This window comes from Pteronotus mesoamericanus, unplaced genomic scaffold, assembly GCF_021234165.1.
Source record: "Pteronotus mesoamericanus isolate MK-2021 breed Mesoamerican mustached bat unplaced genomic scaffold, CSHL_Meso_final contig_20, whole genome shotgun sequence".
Lineage (NCBI taxonomy): Eukaryota > Metazoa > Chordata > Mammalia > Chiroptera > Mormoopidae > Pteronotus > Pteronotus mesoamericanus.
The window spans coordinates 60,282,481-60,303,085 of NW_026555085.1; the positions used below are offsets into that span (position 1 = coordinate 60,282,481).

Genomic DNA, 20,605 nt, shown 5'->3' on the forward strand with positions numbered 1-20,605 from the left:
GTCCCTCAAGCTCCAGTTAAACCTCTCGCTTCCCTTTCAGCTGAATGTGTGAGATAAGTATGCTGTGCAACATTTTAACTATTTGTTCAAGGGTATTCTTCTTCCTCAGTAATTATTATGCATTTTTGCTTTCCATGAAATGCCTCTTTTAGAATTGTTACTGTAAAGATTAAGCTGATGAATGTGTAGCAAAAGAATAGTCTTTAAGATTCGCATATTATCATCTCTCACATTTATTCTGCTTTGTAGTCATATTAAGTAACTTCACATTTAAATAAATAATTTCTGCCCACCACAATAGCCCATCTTGCTTTCATCAGAGGTTGTAGCAAAAAGTGAATTCTGGAAACACTGATGTGTCTCCACATCAATCCACTCTCCTGCTGAGAGTGCTCACTGCCTGCTTCTAGAGAAGCAACGCCTAACCCAATGGGGCGAGAACAGATTTGAATAAATCTGAGGAAACAGCTGAGAATGCACAAGTTCATTCTCCCAGTTCTGATGCAGAAAAAGACAAACTGCCCATATTCATCCTCCCCCGATTTAGTCCAATGAGAATACAGAAACATTGGGAAAATTTATTCACAGTGCGGAAGCTGAGATGAATAAAACAGCTGGCAATGGCATCTTGCCCCTCAGTTTGATTTATAAAAATATTAGTGAACTCAATTTTCTGTATTTTGCTATTTAATTTTGGGGAATGATGAAGAGTCTTTTTTTATAATTATAAAACTTGAGACTTGGATGTCATTTGTCACTATATTGTTTGGAATTCTGAAAATGTCTTATGATGGGTGATCTGGGCTTTTCAGGACTTGAAAGTTGATAGAAGTTGGGTAACCGAATATCATAGTGGTATCTTTTTCCTATATACACCCTGTCATTCAAGGCATAGAGTTTATCTGCAATGTCACTGCCAATTAAAACTGAAAACAGGCGGGAGATGTAACGATGCTGAGCAAAGAGCAAATATAATTTCTTTCTTCTCCAAGACACATATCGACAATCAGTTTCTGCTGTGAGGGTTACCTAAAAAATAAATGAAACCACACATAAACAAAGATTAGGAAACAAGAGAAGTTCTGCCACATTTTTTGTGCCCCAAATTTTAAATAAATTTCCCATCTGCTTTTTCAGGTTAAAAGAGTCCACTGACCCCAAAAATTCATCACTATATATAATATTTATAACATGAATAGCCACAACATTGTGCTCATCTCCAATTTATCCGTTTTCTAAGTTCAGATATCTAAATTTTGCCTTTTATTGAAGCAAGGTCTCCTTATACCAAAATATAATAAAATTGGCTAACGTTAGAGAAGTATTTCCAAGTAGGTACTGAAGACTGTGGACTTTTAACCCTAATCCCATTTCAGTAGTACAAAATATTATTTACCTATTCTGCATATGAATATGAATTTGTATTTGTAGACACACACATGTTATATGTATTAATCATAGGGGAACAGAATATACCATAATAGACAAACCTACTGAACTGATTATCTTTCAAAACTACCAAATGTAGCAGCAGAGCAGGGATAGGACGTTTAGCATTTTGTCATAATCCATCAGCATTTTAAATTTTAAAAATCACTTATTTTGAAATAAGGGCATATGTTTTTTTCTTGGTGTTTTTCAAACCATTACAATGGCAGTGTTTAGGGTCCAGTCAAATCTCAATTAATTATATTTTAATTTCCATATATGCACAAAGTTAAGTAAAAAAAATTAAGAATATTTCTCATGATCTCCTTTCTGTCATTATGAAATACTCATTCTTCTCCTCGGTGCTGGACCTATAAAGTGACATTAACCAGCAGGAGTCAGACGGCTGTGGGGAGTCACGCATGCTGCACAGTACATTCCAAAGTTATATATAAATTATTCCTCTGTCACCTGCTTTTGTGTTTGTTTGTTTATCTGTTTGGAAGAGGCCATGTTCACAACTGCGCTTGTCATCCCTTACCTGAAAAATGCCTTCTTCCGTGGGTCTCAGTGAGTCCCATTCAGGAGAATCCAGGAACTGGAAGGGGAAAATGTAGTGCAGAAATTCGCCATCAACTGTCACTCTGATCCTACCCAAACACAAAGAATAGCATTTGTGAGGAAGGAGAAAGCCAACACATAATTGGGGGTTAGGGGAGGGTGCAATATTTCAGATCTCTGATGACCTTTTTGGCTGTAAAAATTTTGAGAAGAAAAATATTAAATTTATACAAGAAGTGACAAATCTCCTGTAAGATTCATGTACTGATATTCTTCACATAGTTAGAATTCTGGAATACTGGGCTCAATTCATCAGAAAATTAATTAAGCTGTCCATTTATGATATGTACCCATATAGGCATGTATATTACACTTCAATAAAGTTTCAGTGAACTCAGTTTTTAAATTAAGTAGAACGTTGAAGAACATAAAGTATTACCATTGTAAATACCTCTGTAAATTAAATACTTAACCTTTTAAAAAAACATAATCACATTGTTTCCTCCCCCAAAATTTCTGTTATAAATACATTTTACATATATATATATATATATATATATATATATATATATATAATTTATTTATTTAAAATTGACCAAATTGACCCTTGAACAACATGGGTTTGAACTGTGCAGGTCCACTTATATGAAATTTTTTTCAATAAATACTGTAAATACATTTTCTCTTTTTTACAGTTCCCTTAATAACATTTTTTCTCTAGCATACTCAATAGTAAGAATATAGTATATAATGCATATAACATGAAAAATATGTGTTAACCAACTGTTTAAGTGATGGATAAGGCTTCTGGTCAACAACAGTCTATTAGTAAAGTGTCTGGGAAGTAAAAAGTTACACATGAATTTTTGACTGTGTGGGGGTCAGCGTCCCTACCTCTGTGTTGTTCAATAGTCATCTATCTATCTATCCATCTATCATCTATCTAAAATGAGGTGCATCCACCTTGCTTCTAGCAAATGAGAAATTGCTAGAAATTACTGAGTTGATCACTACGAAATTTAATGTTCTCTATTACTTAAAATAATGCCCTTGGAGAATCTATGTGAAATACTGTGCATGCCAGCCTAAGTAGTATATTAATTCAAGCTCGCATCATCCTCATCATAACTTTGAGTAATTACCATGGGAACACATAGCATATCCAGATAAATCAGTTCATACATTTGATTTCTAAGAAGAAATATCAATATTTCTTGCCTCACGCAAATAGTACCTTGTATACTAAGTGCCTGTGTTAGTGACTCACGTTTCAGGGCCTTTCCCATGCCACAGGGCGTTAAATGCCACGCAGGGCTATGCTACGCTGTGATAGAAAAATGTAGCAGAAAGGAAGACAAGCTAATAACTAGAAGAAAGACATTCAAACATCGAGGATACAAACCTTCCTGAAATAAGCAGAGAGAGTTTATCAATGGAGGTTTTCCCCTGCATGGCATAACAGTGCTCCTTTTCCAAAGTAACCACTTCAGAGCTCAGAGCAATCGTTCTGAAGACAGGCAAAGGGATCCCCAGAGGCTGGAAAAGGGAGCTGTACAACAGCTGGAATTCTCGGGCAAAGGTTATGCTGCGTACTTGATAGGCAATATGAACAAACTGCATGAAGCAGATAATAAAGAGTACAAAGTTCCAGGAAAATATGTCGGCTGCACAGATATCTACCCAAGCCCAGACAGCAGAGCAGAGAAAACCCAGCCCCAGCAAGCTGAAGACGTAAAGGTGTCCGAAGAATCCACTGCCACCCATGAAACCTACTACAAATAAAATACTGGCAAGATGGTAAATGGCTCCTTCAGCCTCTTGCTTCCAGCTTGTGCAGACGGGGTGTTCATCTATCAGGTTCTTCCATAAACTTGAATTTTTTTCCATGGTGGGTTACCGTCTGGTTCACTTTCCCATTGATGTTAGATGATACTAAAGTGAGTAATTAAGTCCTTTGCTTTTCTATCATCCACATTTTGCTAAATCCTCACAAAACCAGAGAGAGCCTGGACACTGGAGTTGTGGTGATTAAGGGTTTGGAGTGTCTGGATCTTGAAAAACTAAGAATCCCATGCCAGCTTCCGTAAGTTCAGCTGGGCTCCTGATTTGGATGTAGTCCACAATTATTTTGTGGTTTCCTGTACAAAAAGAAAAGAAGATCTAATTAAACAAGGAGAATTGAGACATATACTTAATGAATCACCAGCATTACTTATTCAAGATAAACTCCTATTTTCAATAAAGTTGAAATATTTTAAGCACCAATGCTATCAAGTGTTAAATTACTAGGATATGGAAAGTATATTTCTAAATTTACACTTATTAATAATAATAAATTATTAACAGACATTTTCGTATTTGACTAACTACATATTTTTCAAGGGAGCTAAGTGCTATAATCAGCTAGTTTCCGTAACAGTAGTCGAATGTACTTCAGAATCACTTGGGACAGTGAATAAAAGTGCAGATTCATAGATTGTTTCCAAGACATACTGACTCAGAATCTTCTCATCTTCTCTGGTTAGGGGGTGGGGGGAGAGGCTACGTGTTAGAATTTAGAACGAGGTTCCCACATGATTTTGTGCATCAATCCACGGCCCTCCATGGCCCACCCTGTGAGAGAGACTCTATTTGACAATACATTAATCAGAGCGATCAAGTAATTTATCGCAGACCACTGGGTGGGCGCAGAGCAGCCTGCAGCGCGTGAGCCCCTGCGCTGGGTCCCATCATGCGGCCTCTCCTGGAAGATGTTTTAAATGAGACACTTCAAGGAGTCCTAATAAATAAATAAACATAAGAAACGCATAACTGAAGTCAGATTTTAAGAGCGCATTGTAGACTGTCAAATGTTTAGTGACTTAGATAAAAATTATTTGAGAAATATAAATTCAGCTTTACTTTAGTGTATTAGAGGCTATTTCCGATGAAAAGCTGTATCTGTATAACTAAATATTAAAACTCCTGCTACTTGCATATTGATTTACCAGGTGGTCAAAATGTTACCGACTTGTTTCCCTACACAAATATTCTCTACCCTTTCAGCCATATGGTAAAAATGCTAATATGTGATCTGAGTCACACATTTAACCGTGACGAAGGGCTGTGAGATATGTATCATTTACCACCAGGTTTCCTAACAATAAATGGTCTCATTGTGAAGCATTCATTAGATTGATTTTTCCTCATAATTAACATTCAAAACCCTTGAACTTGTGTGCTATATTTAGTGTTATTTTTGAGACAGATTTTTTCCAGAACACCAGTTAATAAAATATCAGGTATCATAGATTTTGTTTCACAGAAAAAAAATATACACACAGAGGTGAAAATGACTTAGCTGAAATTTAAAAAAAGGAACAGTGTAATCATCAGCAGAACTAGAAATGGAAAGAAAGATGCTGCTCTTGTTGAAGTTCCTGATTTTTTATCCTGGATTCTTTTCTCAGCAAGTAATGACTTTAAGAATGCTACCAGGTGAATCATTAAAAGAAGCAATAATAATAACAATAATAATAATAATAACATGCATCTATAACTTACTGTGATACTGTTTTTACTCAATTTGCTTTCAAATAAATTACAAACATTCTGTCTCACCCTAATCATCACTTCCTCCCAACACTCTGAGACCATGAGAATTCAAGGCAGGATGGCCCCCTGAACATGTTTAATTTCTCCTCTTTAAATAAACATGAAATTATATCCTACTGGATATTCAAAGAAAAATCTTAAAAATACAGTGAGTACTGAGAGCTGAAATATACAAGACTGCAAAAGCCCATCTCCCTACTGTTTTACTTTTAAAACTAGGGTATTTTCAATTAATCACTTCCTCAGGATACCAAACATAACCTCTAACGCCAATATTGAAGAACACTGCTAGGGGAGCTCTGACCTTTGGTTTTAGGTCCTTAAAAATTTATAGTCCTTGATAAAATGTTAAAATTATTCTCATGGAGAAAGGCCATGTAAACTGTGGCAGTTCAGAAGGGAGCTTATTAATACCTTACCCCCTTAAAATCTTGACTTGGGGGCTATCTTGGGCCACGTCTACTCAGGGTGTGACCCTGTGTGATCGTGAGAGGAAATGCGCTTCGGGTCTTTTCCGGCCGGCTTCTGTTTCGCTAAGCTGCCACCGCGCCGTTTCTATCCCTGATACTGTCTCACTGCCCTGATTTCATTACTCCACACCCAGCCTTTCTCTGCTTGGTGTGTTTTCATTCAGTCACCAAAACAGATGCACTTTATTAGAAGAGGAAGAAGTGACAGGGGCAGGTGAGGAGCACGAGTGTCCCTTTGGTATCTGCCAGCTGTGCTAGACGAATGTTGAACATGATTCATCAAGCAACTGCTAAAGGCTTGTAGGACTGAAGTCATGTTTTGGGGTAAATAAACGCTAGAATGCCAAAGCGACAAAATGGATATATTAAGCAACAAAATCGATCTTCCCTACAAAAGAAATGAGCACATGAAGATACAAGTGATGGAGACAGACTTAACTGCAAACAAACAGAATTATTCCAAGTAACCTCCATCTTTTCTTTTTAAATTTTAAGACCCTGGGTAGTTATATAAAGGAATAAGGAAATATAAAGGAAGGTATAAACTTGGTGGCAAACTGATGAAGATTAGCTCAGAAATTGGACTGATCTGTTCAGAACTTGTACATTTATCACTTCGTTGCATCACACTTCTTGTTGCGAGGGAGGCAGGATGTAAATCATCGTGCCCTGCTTACAAATGAGAATGATGGCACAAGACTGGGTAAGTCTTTTGCTCCAGGTGAAAGAGGCAGTAAGTCACCACAGCAGGTGGAAGCTCAAGTCCCCTTCTGCTCAGCCTCATGCCTCTCCAGCAGCCAAGGCCACCTTTCAAGCCTGTCAATCCGATATTAATGTGTTGGGAGACCCAAGTGGGATATTCTGCCAGGACTGGTTTGCCAGGAAAATAATGATCCTAACAGTGGATATTTAAGACCTGCTATATCTGCTTATACTGTTTAATCTATAATGCTTAGAATATTGCCAGGGACAAAGGCTTCATAGAAAGCCACTCATGGAATGATTTGCTCTATAATTATTTAACATCAGCTAATTTTCTCTCCTAGAATCTGAAACTCTTAAGGGACAAAGAGAAATGTTTTCGTATTTCTAACCCCTGGGACTCAATGACTCCTGATTAAATATACTGTTGTTGAGGGTCTGGATTCCCAGTCTCAATCCAATTTAGTGGATGGTCTAACATCTTCTGTCATTCAGGGGAACAGAATGGGGATGATCCCAACATCCAAGATACTTCAGTACAAAGACACTAAGGAATTGAGACGTCACTTATTTAAAATGTTTGGCACAATGCCATATTCATAGGGGAATCCTTTTATTTTCTTACAACCTTGAGCTCCTTAAAGTAAAGCAGTTGAATTACTGATCTGTTTAAAAACAACTTTGGTAACTGCTGGTACTGAGTTAGTTGTTGCTATGCAACCTAGAAGTTCAAAATTCCATCAATATCCTTCTTTTAAGTTAGAATCAGGTCCCAACTTTGGTATGTGTTCCACATGCAAAATAATCACTTTCCTAAAGTCGGCTTGCTCTACTTCTCCTCAAGGAGGTACACTTGCTCAGCAACTGTGTGCCAGACATATTTAAAAAGTTATCTCACTTAATCTTCACAATAACCCTATGAGGAAGGTACTATTATATCCATCTTACAGATGAGAATATTGAAACTTGGAGAAAGGAAATAAGTTGTTTCGGTTAACACTGTTAATATTGGAACTAAAATTCCATCCAGGCCTGCCTGACTCTGAAGTTCAGTCTAAACCACTTCATTCTGTTTTCACAGTACCAGGTTTTAGAAAATGTAGGCTTTAGCTTCCTCCCTGCTGTTTAGAGGATCTCAGGAATGTTTATTCATCAGTGAAACAGAGGTAATACTACCTATTCTGTCCATGTTAAAGGGTTCTGGAAGATTCAAGTGAGAACATACATACTAAAAACTCCTGGCAAAATTTTAAATAATAGAAGTAACATCACTGTACTTGTTGCTTGTATTTGCCAGAACTGAGCCATTCAAAGAAAATACTTTTAAAAACGATTTCTTTCCCCCAGAGAATTACAATTTAAGACAGAAATACAAATGGTCATTTTTGGCTGCTATCCATCTATAAGTTAACAAATTCTAAGTTTACTCATTCCTTTGGGGGTGATCACTGTTATCCTTCCCTGCCTTGTGTCCTGACCTCCTATTGTTGGTAGGTGTAGACCTATAACCAACGCACCCTTAAGTCTTCACTTTCCAAATGCCAAGAAACCAGTTATTGGAAGCCACCAACAATCATCTCAATCTTAGCTTAGACTTTAGAGCTTCCTGGCAGGTGCCCTCAGATCACCTACATCAGAATCGCTTGCGCAGCCTGTTAAAAATGACCCTTCCCTGGCTCTACCCCAGAACTGCTGAGGCAGGAAGGGATCCAGGAAGATGAATTTCTAATGAGCTCCCAGTTGATTCTCTTGCACACTGATGTTTGAGAGCCATTATTTTATGCTGTTCTTGAATGGTCTCTGAATTATCACTGCTTGTTGGCAGGGTCTCAGATTTGTCCATTCCTGTTGCCTACTGGGCTGTCTTTCTAGGCTGGTTACTCAGTGCATTGCTCTTTGATCTCTTGTTGTCTGCCCATGGTTGTAGTACTGATGTTAGATACCATTCTGTTTCATACTTGGTCTATTTCACATTACTACTTAATAGAAGGGTTCTTGTTTTAGCTGTTACCCTAACTATGTGATTTTACTATTTCTAGATGTGTTTCCTCAGTGGTAAGGTGAAAAAGTTGGACAAAGTAATATGAGGTCCTTTTAGCCCTAAAATTACATCACTGTATGTGGAATAGAAGATTCTTCCAAACATGGGTCAAAATGTCGAGTTGAGTGACAGAAAGGAATTAAGACTATAGGTCTTAACAGCAGGTTTATCACTGGGCCCAACTCCAGGGGTGGTTTCATTGAGTACTGAAGGCCTGTGTTGGGGCCCAGACACTGGCTTTTTTTTTTTCCATAAACTTACCAGGGATTTTGATGAGCTATCAGGGTTAAGAACTAAACTAAAAGATAGGAAAGAGGGGCTGGTATGAGAGACATCCGAATGTTCTGTAAAGGATCTGGATTTTAATTCTTATTTTTAGGGGCTTGAAAGGCACATTTTTCTCCTTGTGCATTCTCATTTCCATGTTTTGCTCAGGTGAGGAGGCATTTTCCTTCCTAACCACTCATTATTCCAAGAAAACTCAGGGTTTGTGGGTATTTTGCAGTAGCCTTTCCTTAACACAGTGGCCTGAAGTGTACCTTCTAGGCTCTGAGTTTTTGTGGACTTTATTATCTCTGTAGGCTTCCATTATATATTATGTTTTATTGATGGATATAACATATACTATGTAAAATACATAATGTATGTTATATATGCATATATTTCTATATATCATAATGTGTTTATTCTCAGTTGCACATAAATAATTTTTTAAAGAAATAAACACCGTATGTGTGTCTTTAAAATACCAGCTTCATTGATTGGTATGTATGTGGATATACAGAGTGGGGCAAAAGTAGTTTTACAGTTGTGAGTATGTGAAAGTTTATTTTTGAATTATTATTGTATTATTTTCCATACAAACAACTGTAATCCTACTTTTGCCCCACTGTGTATATGCTTGGAGTTTCCCTCTGTTTAGAACAGAGTCTTCAGTAAATGTCCACTGACTGATCAGGATAACAGCGCTCAGGGTGGAAACGAATGTTTGGAACAGTTTTGGAATGAGCAGGTTAATAAAGTCAGGAAGCCCAAGTGAGAGAGAACCACTACCTGAATCAATGGTTTGGGTGTTAGACTAAAAAAATAGTAAGTATTTATTGGTCTATGAGGAAGGATTCAAAAGAAGTGTCTCTGCTGAATCAGATGAACAAAAAAGGGTAGAGAACCTTTTGGATTTATAGGAGATCCCAGAGTTCAGAAAGAAATCAGAAGAAATGGGGGCTCAGCCTCAGCTATGTTAAATCTGGTCCCTTTGGTCTAAAATTCACAGCAGAAGATAAGAAGCAGGATGGATACACATTTAACAGTTACTCTTACACAGGATAACAACAAATAAAGACTGGGGTTGGCAAGATTATCTAGAAAATGAGTACAGAGGGAAATGTGGGTCCAAGTTAAGGGCCCATGATCAGAAGCCTTTAGTAAAACTCTAGAGTTGTGCTGTCCAGCACGGGGGCCACATGTGACCGCTGAGAACCTGAAACGTGCCTGGTCTGAATCGAGATGTGCTGTACATAATGGATTTTGAAGACTTAGTACAAAGATAAAGAATATGCCATGAATAATTTTTATATTGATTTCTGTTGAAATGATAATGTTTGGAACTACTGGATTAAAGAAAAGATTACTAAAGTTCATTTTGCCCATTTCTTCTTATTTTTAATGTTCCTACTAAAAAATTTAAAATTGCATATGTGGCTTGTATTATATTTCTCTTGGACAATGTTGGTCTAGAATCTTTCAAGTAACACAGAGAGGAAATGAAAAGAATTGGCATGATGCTGTGCTAACAGTGCATATGTATAACGTATACGTATATAAATGTGGAAGAATGATCTAAGATTAAGTTGATATAAATGTAAATGATATTGGCTACAATATTCATTTGTTACAGTCAGTCAGATGTTATCCAAGGCATAGATGTCACCATCTGGTGTCTGCCTACATAGATGGCCAACCCCATCGTAGTTCTTGGCCTTTATCCTACTTTTCCTTTTTGCCTTACAATTCTACTTTCCTAAGCAATTATATTACATGGTGTCACTTTCTCATTTTCATCTTCTGATGATATCTCATGGAATACATTAAAAATTCTAGACAGATAATCTCCTAAATTTTATACTGGAAATTGGATTGTGACTTTCTAGAGTCCATGGGGTCCACACCAGCCTTTCTTTTCACATAATGTCTCTTCATGCACCGCACAGCTCTTATGCTGGAGTATACCTTTGACCTTCCCATACCAATGAGAGCTTGGCTTCTCTTGAGACTTGAGGAAGTTAGAGAACATGCCTACAGGCTGTGCTGGACTTCTCTGATTCTCATGTCTCAGCCAAAGTCACATTTGACTATCTCCAGCCATGCTTGATTTTTCCCTTTATCACATATTATGGTAGGCAGAAGTCTAAGATGGTCCCCAAGATTCCTGACCCACTGGTGTTCACACCCTGTAACACCCTCCCCTTGAGTGTGCAGAACCTCTGAATGGGATGGGACACATGCTGCCTTGATTAGGTAACATAATATGGCAATGGTGCTGGAATAGTCACTCCTGTGATTACGTTAAGTTATATAAGAATCTACTGTAGGATTGGAGAGAGATTGGAAATTAGAGAGACATAGTCCTACTGACCTGGAGGAAAGCAAACACCACATTGTGAACTTTCTATGTGGGATAGAAGGCAAGGAACTGCAAGCAGTCTCTGAACTAAAATAAGTCCCCAACCAACAGTTACCAAGTTAATGGGGAACCTCAGTCCTACAACCACAATGATCTGAATTCTGATAACCACCTTGAAGCTTGGAAGAGGACCCTGGACTCCAAATGAGGAGCGCAGTGGTGTGGATGACTCCTGAATTGCAGGCTTTTGAGACCCTGAGCAGAGGATCCACTTTAGTCATGACTGGACTCCTGATCCACAAAAACTATGAGATAATGACTTTGTGTTTTAAGTGATTAATTTTGTGGAAATTTGTTACAAAGTAATAGAAAACACAATTATGAGTACTCGGTATACATGAGGTTTTCCATTAATCTAATAATCTACATTTTATAATGAACTTGGAATATAGGTCTATGGAGAAGACACTCAGTCCTTGCTAGATTAAGATCAAGCAAATTAGGTGAGAATGGTTCTTCAGCAGTATCTGGAAAACAAGACACTATGAGAGGCCCTAGGAATTTCAAGTACATTTAAATTCACCAGGGTTCCCATCACCACTTTATAGTTTTTCCTTTCATGGAGTCAAGTTGCCCCAACACTGTTAAGCATTTAGAAACATGGGCAACTTCCAGAATAGATTACTAGTTCAAAAACTTGTAATGATTAAATGACACAATATTTTAAGTGTCTTAGAAACACACCTGGTACATAGTAAGTGCTCAGGAAATGTTAGATGCTGGTAGTAGTAGTAATAGTGGTATATAAGGATTAAGAATATTGCATTTCCCATTGCTCTACTCATCTGAACTTGGTAGAGTCATGCAATTCAAGAATTACAGAGCTATTTGTTTTGGGTTTCTGTGGGCTGTCACAGTAATTTTGAACTAGTAATTTTATTGCCCCCATTTTACAGATGAGAAAAACTAAGGCCTAGAGGAGTTACATAGGTTATCTAAGGATACACAAACAACAGAGCCCAGATTTGCTGCCAGGCAGGCAGGTGCAACTACCTGCTCTCTTAACCACCATACCATACAGCTTCATGTACAGTTTCAATCTCAATATGGATTTACTAGAACAAATCAATAGCATTCTTATGTCCTCTCCCTTTAGATCCTGATTCGATGAATTTAAATGTCCTCTTATGAAATTACAATTTTTCAAACAACAGAGGGAAAAAAGGGTAGGTGCTATGTTGAATCATCAATGCTAATTCTTGATTTTAAGAAACAGCAGTAAACCTTTTACAAGCTTGTCATTTGATTGCTTTAAGCAAACAACCCACATGCTCTGCTTCAAGTTCTTCTGACTTCTCTGTGTCTTGAAAATGGCTAAAGGAAGTAGGAGGAAGCCATTTACTTTGGATCAGCTGCTATTATGTCATGCAATAAGTTCACCAGAGGTTCCTGATGAAAGATGCCAAGAGAAATGGATTCAAGGACACATTAAACAGTCTTTTCTTGATATGAGTCAAGGGTAGACACCTTCACTTCCCTTTCCTCCAAGTCACCTATATTCAGCAAATTAACTCACTTTGTCTGTGTTTATCCTAGTTAAGGTTCTCATGTTCCTTCCCGGCAAACACATCTAACAAGTTCATGTGTGCGAGCTAATTGTCTATAGTTGTTTCTAGTTTTTTTCTGGCTAGATAACCAGGTGGACCACACGCCAGGGTCAGCGGTATTTGAGACCACCAAACCAGCCATGACTAACGCTAAAATGAGCACTTCTGCAGGGTGTGTCGATTTCTTTCAAGGTGTTTGTATAGAGACTGAAGCTTTCTCTTTGATTGTGAGAAAGATCATTTTCTTTCTCAATCCACATGCTCGACAATCTTTTCGTTTCTTGTATTTCTTTCAGCCTTGTTACTGACTTGGCAGAACTTGAAGTTATTCCAGCCATAGATGTTTATTTTTGTAGCATTGCCTTATCCCTTATTCCTGCTGCCCAGGAAATACCACATATTCTCATGATTCTTTCAAAATGTTTGATTATCTCAGTATTGAGATAATCAATTCTCTTCAGTATTAAGCTTTCCTTTGTCATGCACTATTTGTCATTTTTGAATCCAGATGTTTCGACTTTCTTGGGATGCTGAATGACTGTTTTTATATAGGAAAGTTCACAAGTGCAAAAGAACAGCAAAACACAACTTTTCAGCACAACATGCGGTGAGCCAAGGTAGCTGGTAGGGGTTTGAGTTGTGTGTATGTTTGCTTTTTTGTGTATCCCTATATGGCTCAGGTCAGCTGGTTGCAGTTTAATGTGTTCACCTGGTGTTTCTGCTGAGTTGGTCATGCATAAGCAAGTGCAAAATTCACGTTATGCTCAAATTGGTTCTTAATATTTCAATTGCTTTGAATTATGCTAGTTTTCAAACAAGCATTATAGCATAACTGACTGTATCATTAGCTTTCAAATGTCCAGGAAAATGTTATTAATATATGCAATAATTCAATAAATCCCTGCCTTCATGGAGCTTGCATTTTAGTGAAATTCAAATGGTGACACTAAGTACAGTTTCAAATGATGAGGTCTATTTTAAATAGCTAAAAATACTTCTCAGGTACAAATAAACACAAGCTACTTAAAATATCTAAAGTCAGTTGTTACATACTAAGTTTAAATAAATGCTATATTTTGAAATACAGTCTAAAGTCTTAAAAATCAAAATACAAGATTGTTATTTAGAACTTCAAAGATCAAAAACAAAGAAACCCAAAATTTCTCTGTCTCTGGAGCAGCACATTGCATATTAATGTGTTTGTATCCTTCTATTTGTGTATATGCAAAAACACTGAATGATCTTCACTTAATGTTAAGGATGGTTATTTTTGGATGCTAGGATACTACTTTGACTTTAATGTGTGAGATGCACTAGGGGTTATTATTCTGAGGTCTCACTTTGGGTCTCTAAGAATCCACTTGGTCTGAGGAGGATCCAACGTTCCTACAGGGACTTTAAGTCAGAAACTTTTGGTTATTATTTAATTTAGAAGATACTTGCTGTAACTTTCACTTTAAGACATTTTCCTTAGATAAAAGAAACATTTCCCCCTTTCCTTTAAAAAATCTATTTAATGATTCAATATACTTTTGTAAATTCTTATACACTCTCTGTAAATCATAATCCCAGCTAACCAGCAACTATAATTACAAAAAACAATTTCAATTGGAATTTGTAGGCTTCCAAACCTATCACGAATATTTTCCAAAACAGTTTTGAAACTTCCTGCCTAAGTTGCTTACGTGTTGTTATGCTCATATACTACAAAACCATTCTTGATCTTTCCTGCAGACTCTTATAAAGTAAGCCAACAGGAATGCTCCGGTGTGTCAGCTGTATTAGTCAGTCTTGTGGTAAGAAGCATGGGATTTTGGTTTTCCATGACACATTTTTATTTAATAGCATAGAATATCACCATTTAGAAGAATAGGATACACAATGATTCAGCTTTTTTGAGAGACTGATTAGATGAAAGAAACTCAACTATGTCTCCCAGTGTGTATGTATAGAATTTTAGGGTGAATAATGTCTTACTCTCAAGTTCAGTTAATGTTAGTATCCCAAATTCTAAGAATTACTAAGAAAGTTCTAAGAAATTCTTAAAATGTGGGACAAGAAAGAGATTTAAAGTTCACCTGGGATCAGCCAGATCTTCTCATTTTGCAAATGTGGAAAGAGATCCAATTTTTGTTTTGTTTCTATTTTGTTTTCACGTAGTTCTTGTTTGATTTTCTATTGCCATAAAGAACAATGCCAAGTTACTGTACTGTCACACCAGGGACATATATAGACAACAGTCCCTGGTATTAAAAATAACAGGAAAGAAAAAAAGCCAACAAACCTTAGTATGAACAGAGACCAAAAAATTTTTAAGGTAGCCATAAAACTCAACTACAATGTGTAAGCCTGCTAATTCAAAATACCTAACTACAAGAGTTACGCTAAAAGTTAGGAAGGAAGATTGTCATACTCTAAAAGTTTAGTAAATCAAATTTACTTATGTTCAATAGTGGGCTTCTAATTCTACTTTTCCATTTATTATTTACATATAGAAATTTTTTACTTTTAGCAAGTATCTCCTGGCTAAAACATTTTCTTTTTTTCTTTTTCTTCTTTCCTTTTTCTTTTTTCTTTTTCTTTTCTTTTCTTTCTTTTTTTTTTTTTTTTTGCCATAGCCTATTTGCTGCATTTTGATTTTGTGCCTTTAATCTTTTCCTAAAATGCAGACCCCCAGTATATATTACACCTCTGTAACCGAGTTGGTCATGATGTAATTCAGTGGTTTTCAAATTTTTCTCCCTCCCTCCCTTCCTTCCTTCCTTCTTTCGGCAGAGGAATCCCCAAACAGAGAAAACAGGTCAGTGTCACCTTTGATTAGGCAGCTTTCTCTTGCCCCAAATTAGTGCCCCCGACCCTACTCATGCCCATTACAGACAAGGGACAGGAAACTCCCTGTCACATTGCACGACTTGCCCAAGGTGAAACATAGACTGCCAGGTCCCCTTGGACTAGCTTTTCTCTCTTGAAAACCCCTCTTTTACTTTGGACTCCAAAAGTGCCTGGGTAAGAGTAGGGTCAACAGAAGATCTGGGGTAATGGTTCGCCTCTAAGTCCGCCGGGGCCGGCGCGCGAAGCCCGCAGCAGCGGCCCCCGAGCCGCCGAGCTGCGCGTGGTGCCGCTCGGACTCCAGGCTCGCAGTTGGCCTGAGTCGGGCCGGGCGCCGAGTGGTGGCGCGGGCAGCGCGCAACCCAGGGCGGCGAAGCCCAAGCGCTCCCGGGGGTCGGCGGCCTCGCAGCCCCCGTCTCGGGGCGGGGGCGGGGCCAGGGCAGAAGCTGCGCCGGCAAAGTTGCCCCAAGCGCCGCGAGGTGCCGGGCTGCGACCAGCTCCGGGAAGACAGCGGTTACTGCTGCCGCATGGTCTCCTTCTTACCTTTCCTTCCCCGGCCTTGCTCAGAGATCCTGCCTCGTGCCCGCATAAGTTTCCCAGCGCAGGGCGCTGGGCCCAGGTGGCCCGCGGAAGCTCCCAGCGCCGGGCTCGCGCGCTCCTCGCCGCCCACCCGCCCAGTGCCCGGGCGCGCGGTGACAGGAGGCAGCTCCGGAGCGGCGCGGCGGTGCAGGCGGGGGCCCGGCACGGACGCGCGCCCCGAGGCGCGGCGGGGAGGGTGGGGGTGGCGGCCGCCGCGTTGGGCTCGGGCAGCTCAAACCCCAAGGAGCAAGCACCGTGGCCACCGCTCCACCGGACTGCTGGTAAAACGTAGCGGCTGCTGCGGACAAAGTTTGCAAAGACCGGTGTTCGGAAGTGAACACTGCTCACAGTTATCGAATAAACCCGGTATTTGCTACTATACTAGGCAAAGAGCGATGGAGATGACAACTGGTTGAAAAGCAACTGAAAATCTTCCCTCTCACTCTCCTACCCTATCCTCCCGCGTCTCCGTGTCCCCGTCTCCCCCCCCCCCCCCCCCGGCCTCCACCACACAGACACACCATAACACTAAGTGAAATACATGACCAGAAGGTCATGGGAATATTGGATGTATAGGACAAGGGTTGATATCTGTATTTAAATCAATAAACATCTCAAAGAAGCAACTGGGTAAAGATTATAGACAATCACACACGAAAAATTTAAAGTACAAATGATAAAAAAAAGTTCAAATCAGGAATAAGTCAAATGCATGCAATTTAAGGCAAACATCAAATGCGTTTTTTCCTCCTATGAAATTTGTGAAGTTTTGTTTTATTTGGGGGATTAAAATATATGGTGGTTGGTGAGAGACCAGGGAAGCACCCAACTCCCTCAAGGATTCCCCTCTCCTCCCTTATTTCAACATCCTTGCTTTCATTTTCTATAAACACGTTGGTGACAGTGATGCTATGAGCAGACATTTATTGAGTAAACAATGTCTCTTTTGCTACCCAGAATAGCTGCAAAAGTCACTAATATAAGTGGTAAAATTAACCTCCTTTAAATGATGCTGGAACTGAGAGCAAAAACACCCGTATTCCTATATCCCACATGTACTTGACTGCAAGGCCTTTGCTTACTCTTCATTCCAGGAATTTACTCAGAAATGTTGGAAAGACAGTTTATAGTGGATCTAACCCATGGTGCATACATATAACTTTGAAGTGAGAAGGTCACAAGTTTTGACATTAGGTATACTCCAGGTCTAGATCTTACTTCTTAGTGTGTCACATTACAATTTTTAAGAATTATATTCGTGGTTATTTTTAATTAAAAACTTCAGACGCAACAAAGGTATGCTTGTGTGACAGACTCTAAGGTGGCCCCATGATTCCCACCACCTCCTGGTGTTCACGCCTTTGTAGGATCCCCAACTCTTCAGTGCGTTTGGGACCTGTGACTTACTTGTAAACAATAAATGTAGCACATGTGATAGATGTCACTCCTGTGAAAACATTATATTACAAAAGACTCTGTCTTGCTAGCAAACTCGCTCTAGAGACTGTGTTTCTGGCTTGATGAAGTAAGTGGCCATGTTTGGGAAGTCCACCTGGCAAGGAACTGCAGGTGGCCTCTAGAAGGTGAAAGAAGTTTCTATTCAAGAGTCGGCAAGAAGCCAAAATCCTCAGTCCCACAAACACAAGGAAATGGATTCTGTTAACCATCTAAGTGAACCTTAGAAGAGGAGTCTTCCCCAGTCAAGCCTCCATATAAGAACGCAAATCAGATGACACCTTAATTGATTGGTGAAACGCTAAGCAGCTGACCCAACTAATATGTGCCTTTATAGGATCCTGACCCACCGAAATTGTGAGATAATAAATGTTAGTTTAAGCCATTAAGTTGGTGGTAACTAATTCAGCTTGTATGTGCTGTTGAGATATTCAACATATTAGTGTGCACAGTGTAGTTCCTTGGTTGATAAATTTTGCATTAAATATCACTGCCCTGTTGCCTTGATCTTCATTGCAGAGTCTCTATAAGACAAAAACGCTACTGAAATGGTGCCCCACAGATCAGCCACAGGTCTAAGGCTCCCTGGGACTTCTGGCTGCATTTCTGCTTCAGAGATTATGAGCCCAAGATCCGTAGCCTTCATCCCTTCAGGTCCTTTGGGATATTCTCTTAACTAAACCTCCGGCTGGACAAAACACAATCAACTCAGCTCTCACAAGTCAAGTTGCAACTGCATCAGGAGGAACACTTACAGTGAAGAACCAGAAGCAGGTTAAGTACTGACACAAATCCCATTTAGTCTATTTATCTTGGGAAAGCTTTAATTTGAGGCTTCCAGAATCTTCCTTTTTCTTTTCCCTTGACATTAACTAGCTCCTCCTCTAACCTCAACCTTTGAGGTTTAGGTACTTGATTGTTAATTGCTCCTACTTCTAGATACGAATCCAGCCTGGTTTGCTCATCACCCCTTCCTCTTCCTTCCTTCCTCCTTCCTTGCCCTCCTTCCTACTTCCATGTTTTTCCCTTCCTTCTCTTGTTCTTCCATTTTTAATTCCTGTAAAATTCTTTATATCCCTATTTTCTTTTTATTATAATTTATTCCTTTTTTGACTTTAAATAACTTTTTAGTTGTCAATTTCAGTTGACAGATAATATTATATTAGTTTCAGGTGTACGGCCCAGTTATTAGACATTATATAACTTACTAAGTGATCACCCCTATAAATCTAGTATCCATCTGACACCATACATAATAATTCTAATATTATTGACTATATTCTCTATGTTGTACTTCACATCTCCATGACTATTCTGTAACTACCAATTTGTACTTCTTAATCCCTTCAACTTTTTCACTCATCTCCCCTGCCCCGCCAACACCCCTCCCATCTGGCAACTGTCAAAACGTTCTCTGTATCTATGAGTCTGTTTCTATTCTACTTGTTTGTTTATTTTGTTTTTTAGAAGTGAAATCACATGGTGTTTTTCTTCCTCTGTCTAAAAACCATTTCACTCAGCACAACATCCATCCATGTTGTTGCAGATGGCAAGATTTCAGTCTTTTTTATGGCTGAGTCATATCGCATTGTATATATGCACCAGTTCTTCTATATCTGTTCATCTATTGATGGACACTAAGGTTGCTTCCATATTTTGGCTATTGTAAATAATGCTGCAATGAACATATGAACGTATATGTCTTTTCAATGTACTGTTCTGAGTTTCTTTGAATAAATACCCAGAAGTAGAATTGTTACGTCCTTCTTTGTCTCCTGTTATATAGTCTTTGTTTTAAAGTCTATTTTGTCTGCTGTAAGTATTGCTACCCAGCTTTTGTTTATTTGTTTCCATTTTCATGAAATATCTTTTTCCACCCCTTTACTTTCAGCCTGTGTGTGTCTTTCAATTTGAAGTAAGTCTCTTGAAGACAGTTATATGAGAATCTTGTTTTGTTATCCATTAAGCCTCCATATGTCTTTTGATTGGAGCACTTAATACACTTGCTTTTAAAGTAATTGTTGATAGATATGCATTTATTGACAATTGTTCATATTTTATATCTTTTTTTTCTTCTTAAGAAAGATATTTTAACATTTCTTTTAATACTGGTTTGTTGGTGATGAAATCCTTTAGTTTTGTCTTGTCTGGGAAACTCTTTATCTGTCCTTTGACTCTAAATAATATCTTTGTTGCATGGAGTAATCTTGGTTGTAGGTCCTTGCTTTTTATCACTTTGAATGTTTCTTGTTAATCCCTTCTGGCCTGCAAAATTTCCTCTGATAAATCGGCTGATAGATTTATGGGGGCTCCCTTGTAGGTAACTAACTTCTTTTCTCTTGCTGCTTTTAAGATTCTTTGTCTTTTTAAAAAGTTTTTTCAATTACAGTTTCCATGGTTGGATAACATATACTTTTCAAAGTGTTCCCCCTGATATGTCCAGTATCAACTGGTACCATACATTACAATATTATACAATAGTCATTACAATATTATTGACTATATTCTCTATGCTCTACTTTACATCCCTATGTCTATTTTGTAACTATCAATCTGTGCTTCTCAATCCTTTCACCTTTTTCACCCCGTCTCATCATCCCTCCCCTCTGGCAACCATCAGTCTGTTCTCTATAGCTATGAATCCGTTTCTGTTTCATTTGTTTGTTTATATTATTCTTTAACTTCCATATGCAAGTGAAATCATATGGTATCTGTC

The 20,605-nt window shown here is 38.5% G+C and overlaps 1 protein-coding gene across 1 annotated transcript; it reads right to left on the reverse strand.

Annotated features, from left to right (window-relative positions):
- Positions 1-223: 223 nt before the first annotated feature.
- Positions 224-16,639, reverse strand: POPDC3 (popeye domain containing 3). The gene is made up of 4 exons (XM_054568877.1): positions 16,399-16,639; positions 3,392-4,127; positions 1,970-2,078; positions 224-1,029 (listed from the first exon to the last, which is right to left on the reverse strand). Exons 2-4 carry the CDS (start codon positions 3,874-3,876, stop codon positions 748-750), a joined length of 876 nt encoding a protein of 291 aa, XP_054424852.1. The 5' UTR covers positions 3,877-4,127; positions 16,399-16,639; the 3' UTR covers positions 224-747.
- Positions 16,640-20,605: the final 3,966 nt, after the last annotated feature.

What these genes read in the sequence shown, in the direction of transcription:
- POPDC3 (XM_054568877.1), bottom strand. Translation starts at nt 3,876, where the DNA reads ATGGAAAAAAATTCAAGTTTATGGAAGAACCTGATAGATGAACACCCC. An exon ending in TCTCTGCTTATTTCAGGAAG is followed by an intron (nt 2,079 to 3,391) that starts GTTTGTATCCTC and finishes GTGTTTGGGTAG; the next exon opens with GATCAGAGTGACAGTTGATG. An exon ending in CGGAAGAAGGCATTTTTCAG is followed by an intron (nt 1,030 to 1,969) that starts GTAAGGGATGAC and finishes TTTATTTTTTAG; the next exon opens with GTAACCCTCACAGCAGAAAC.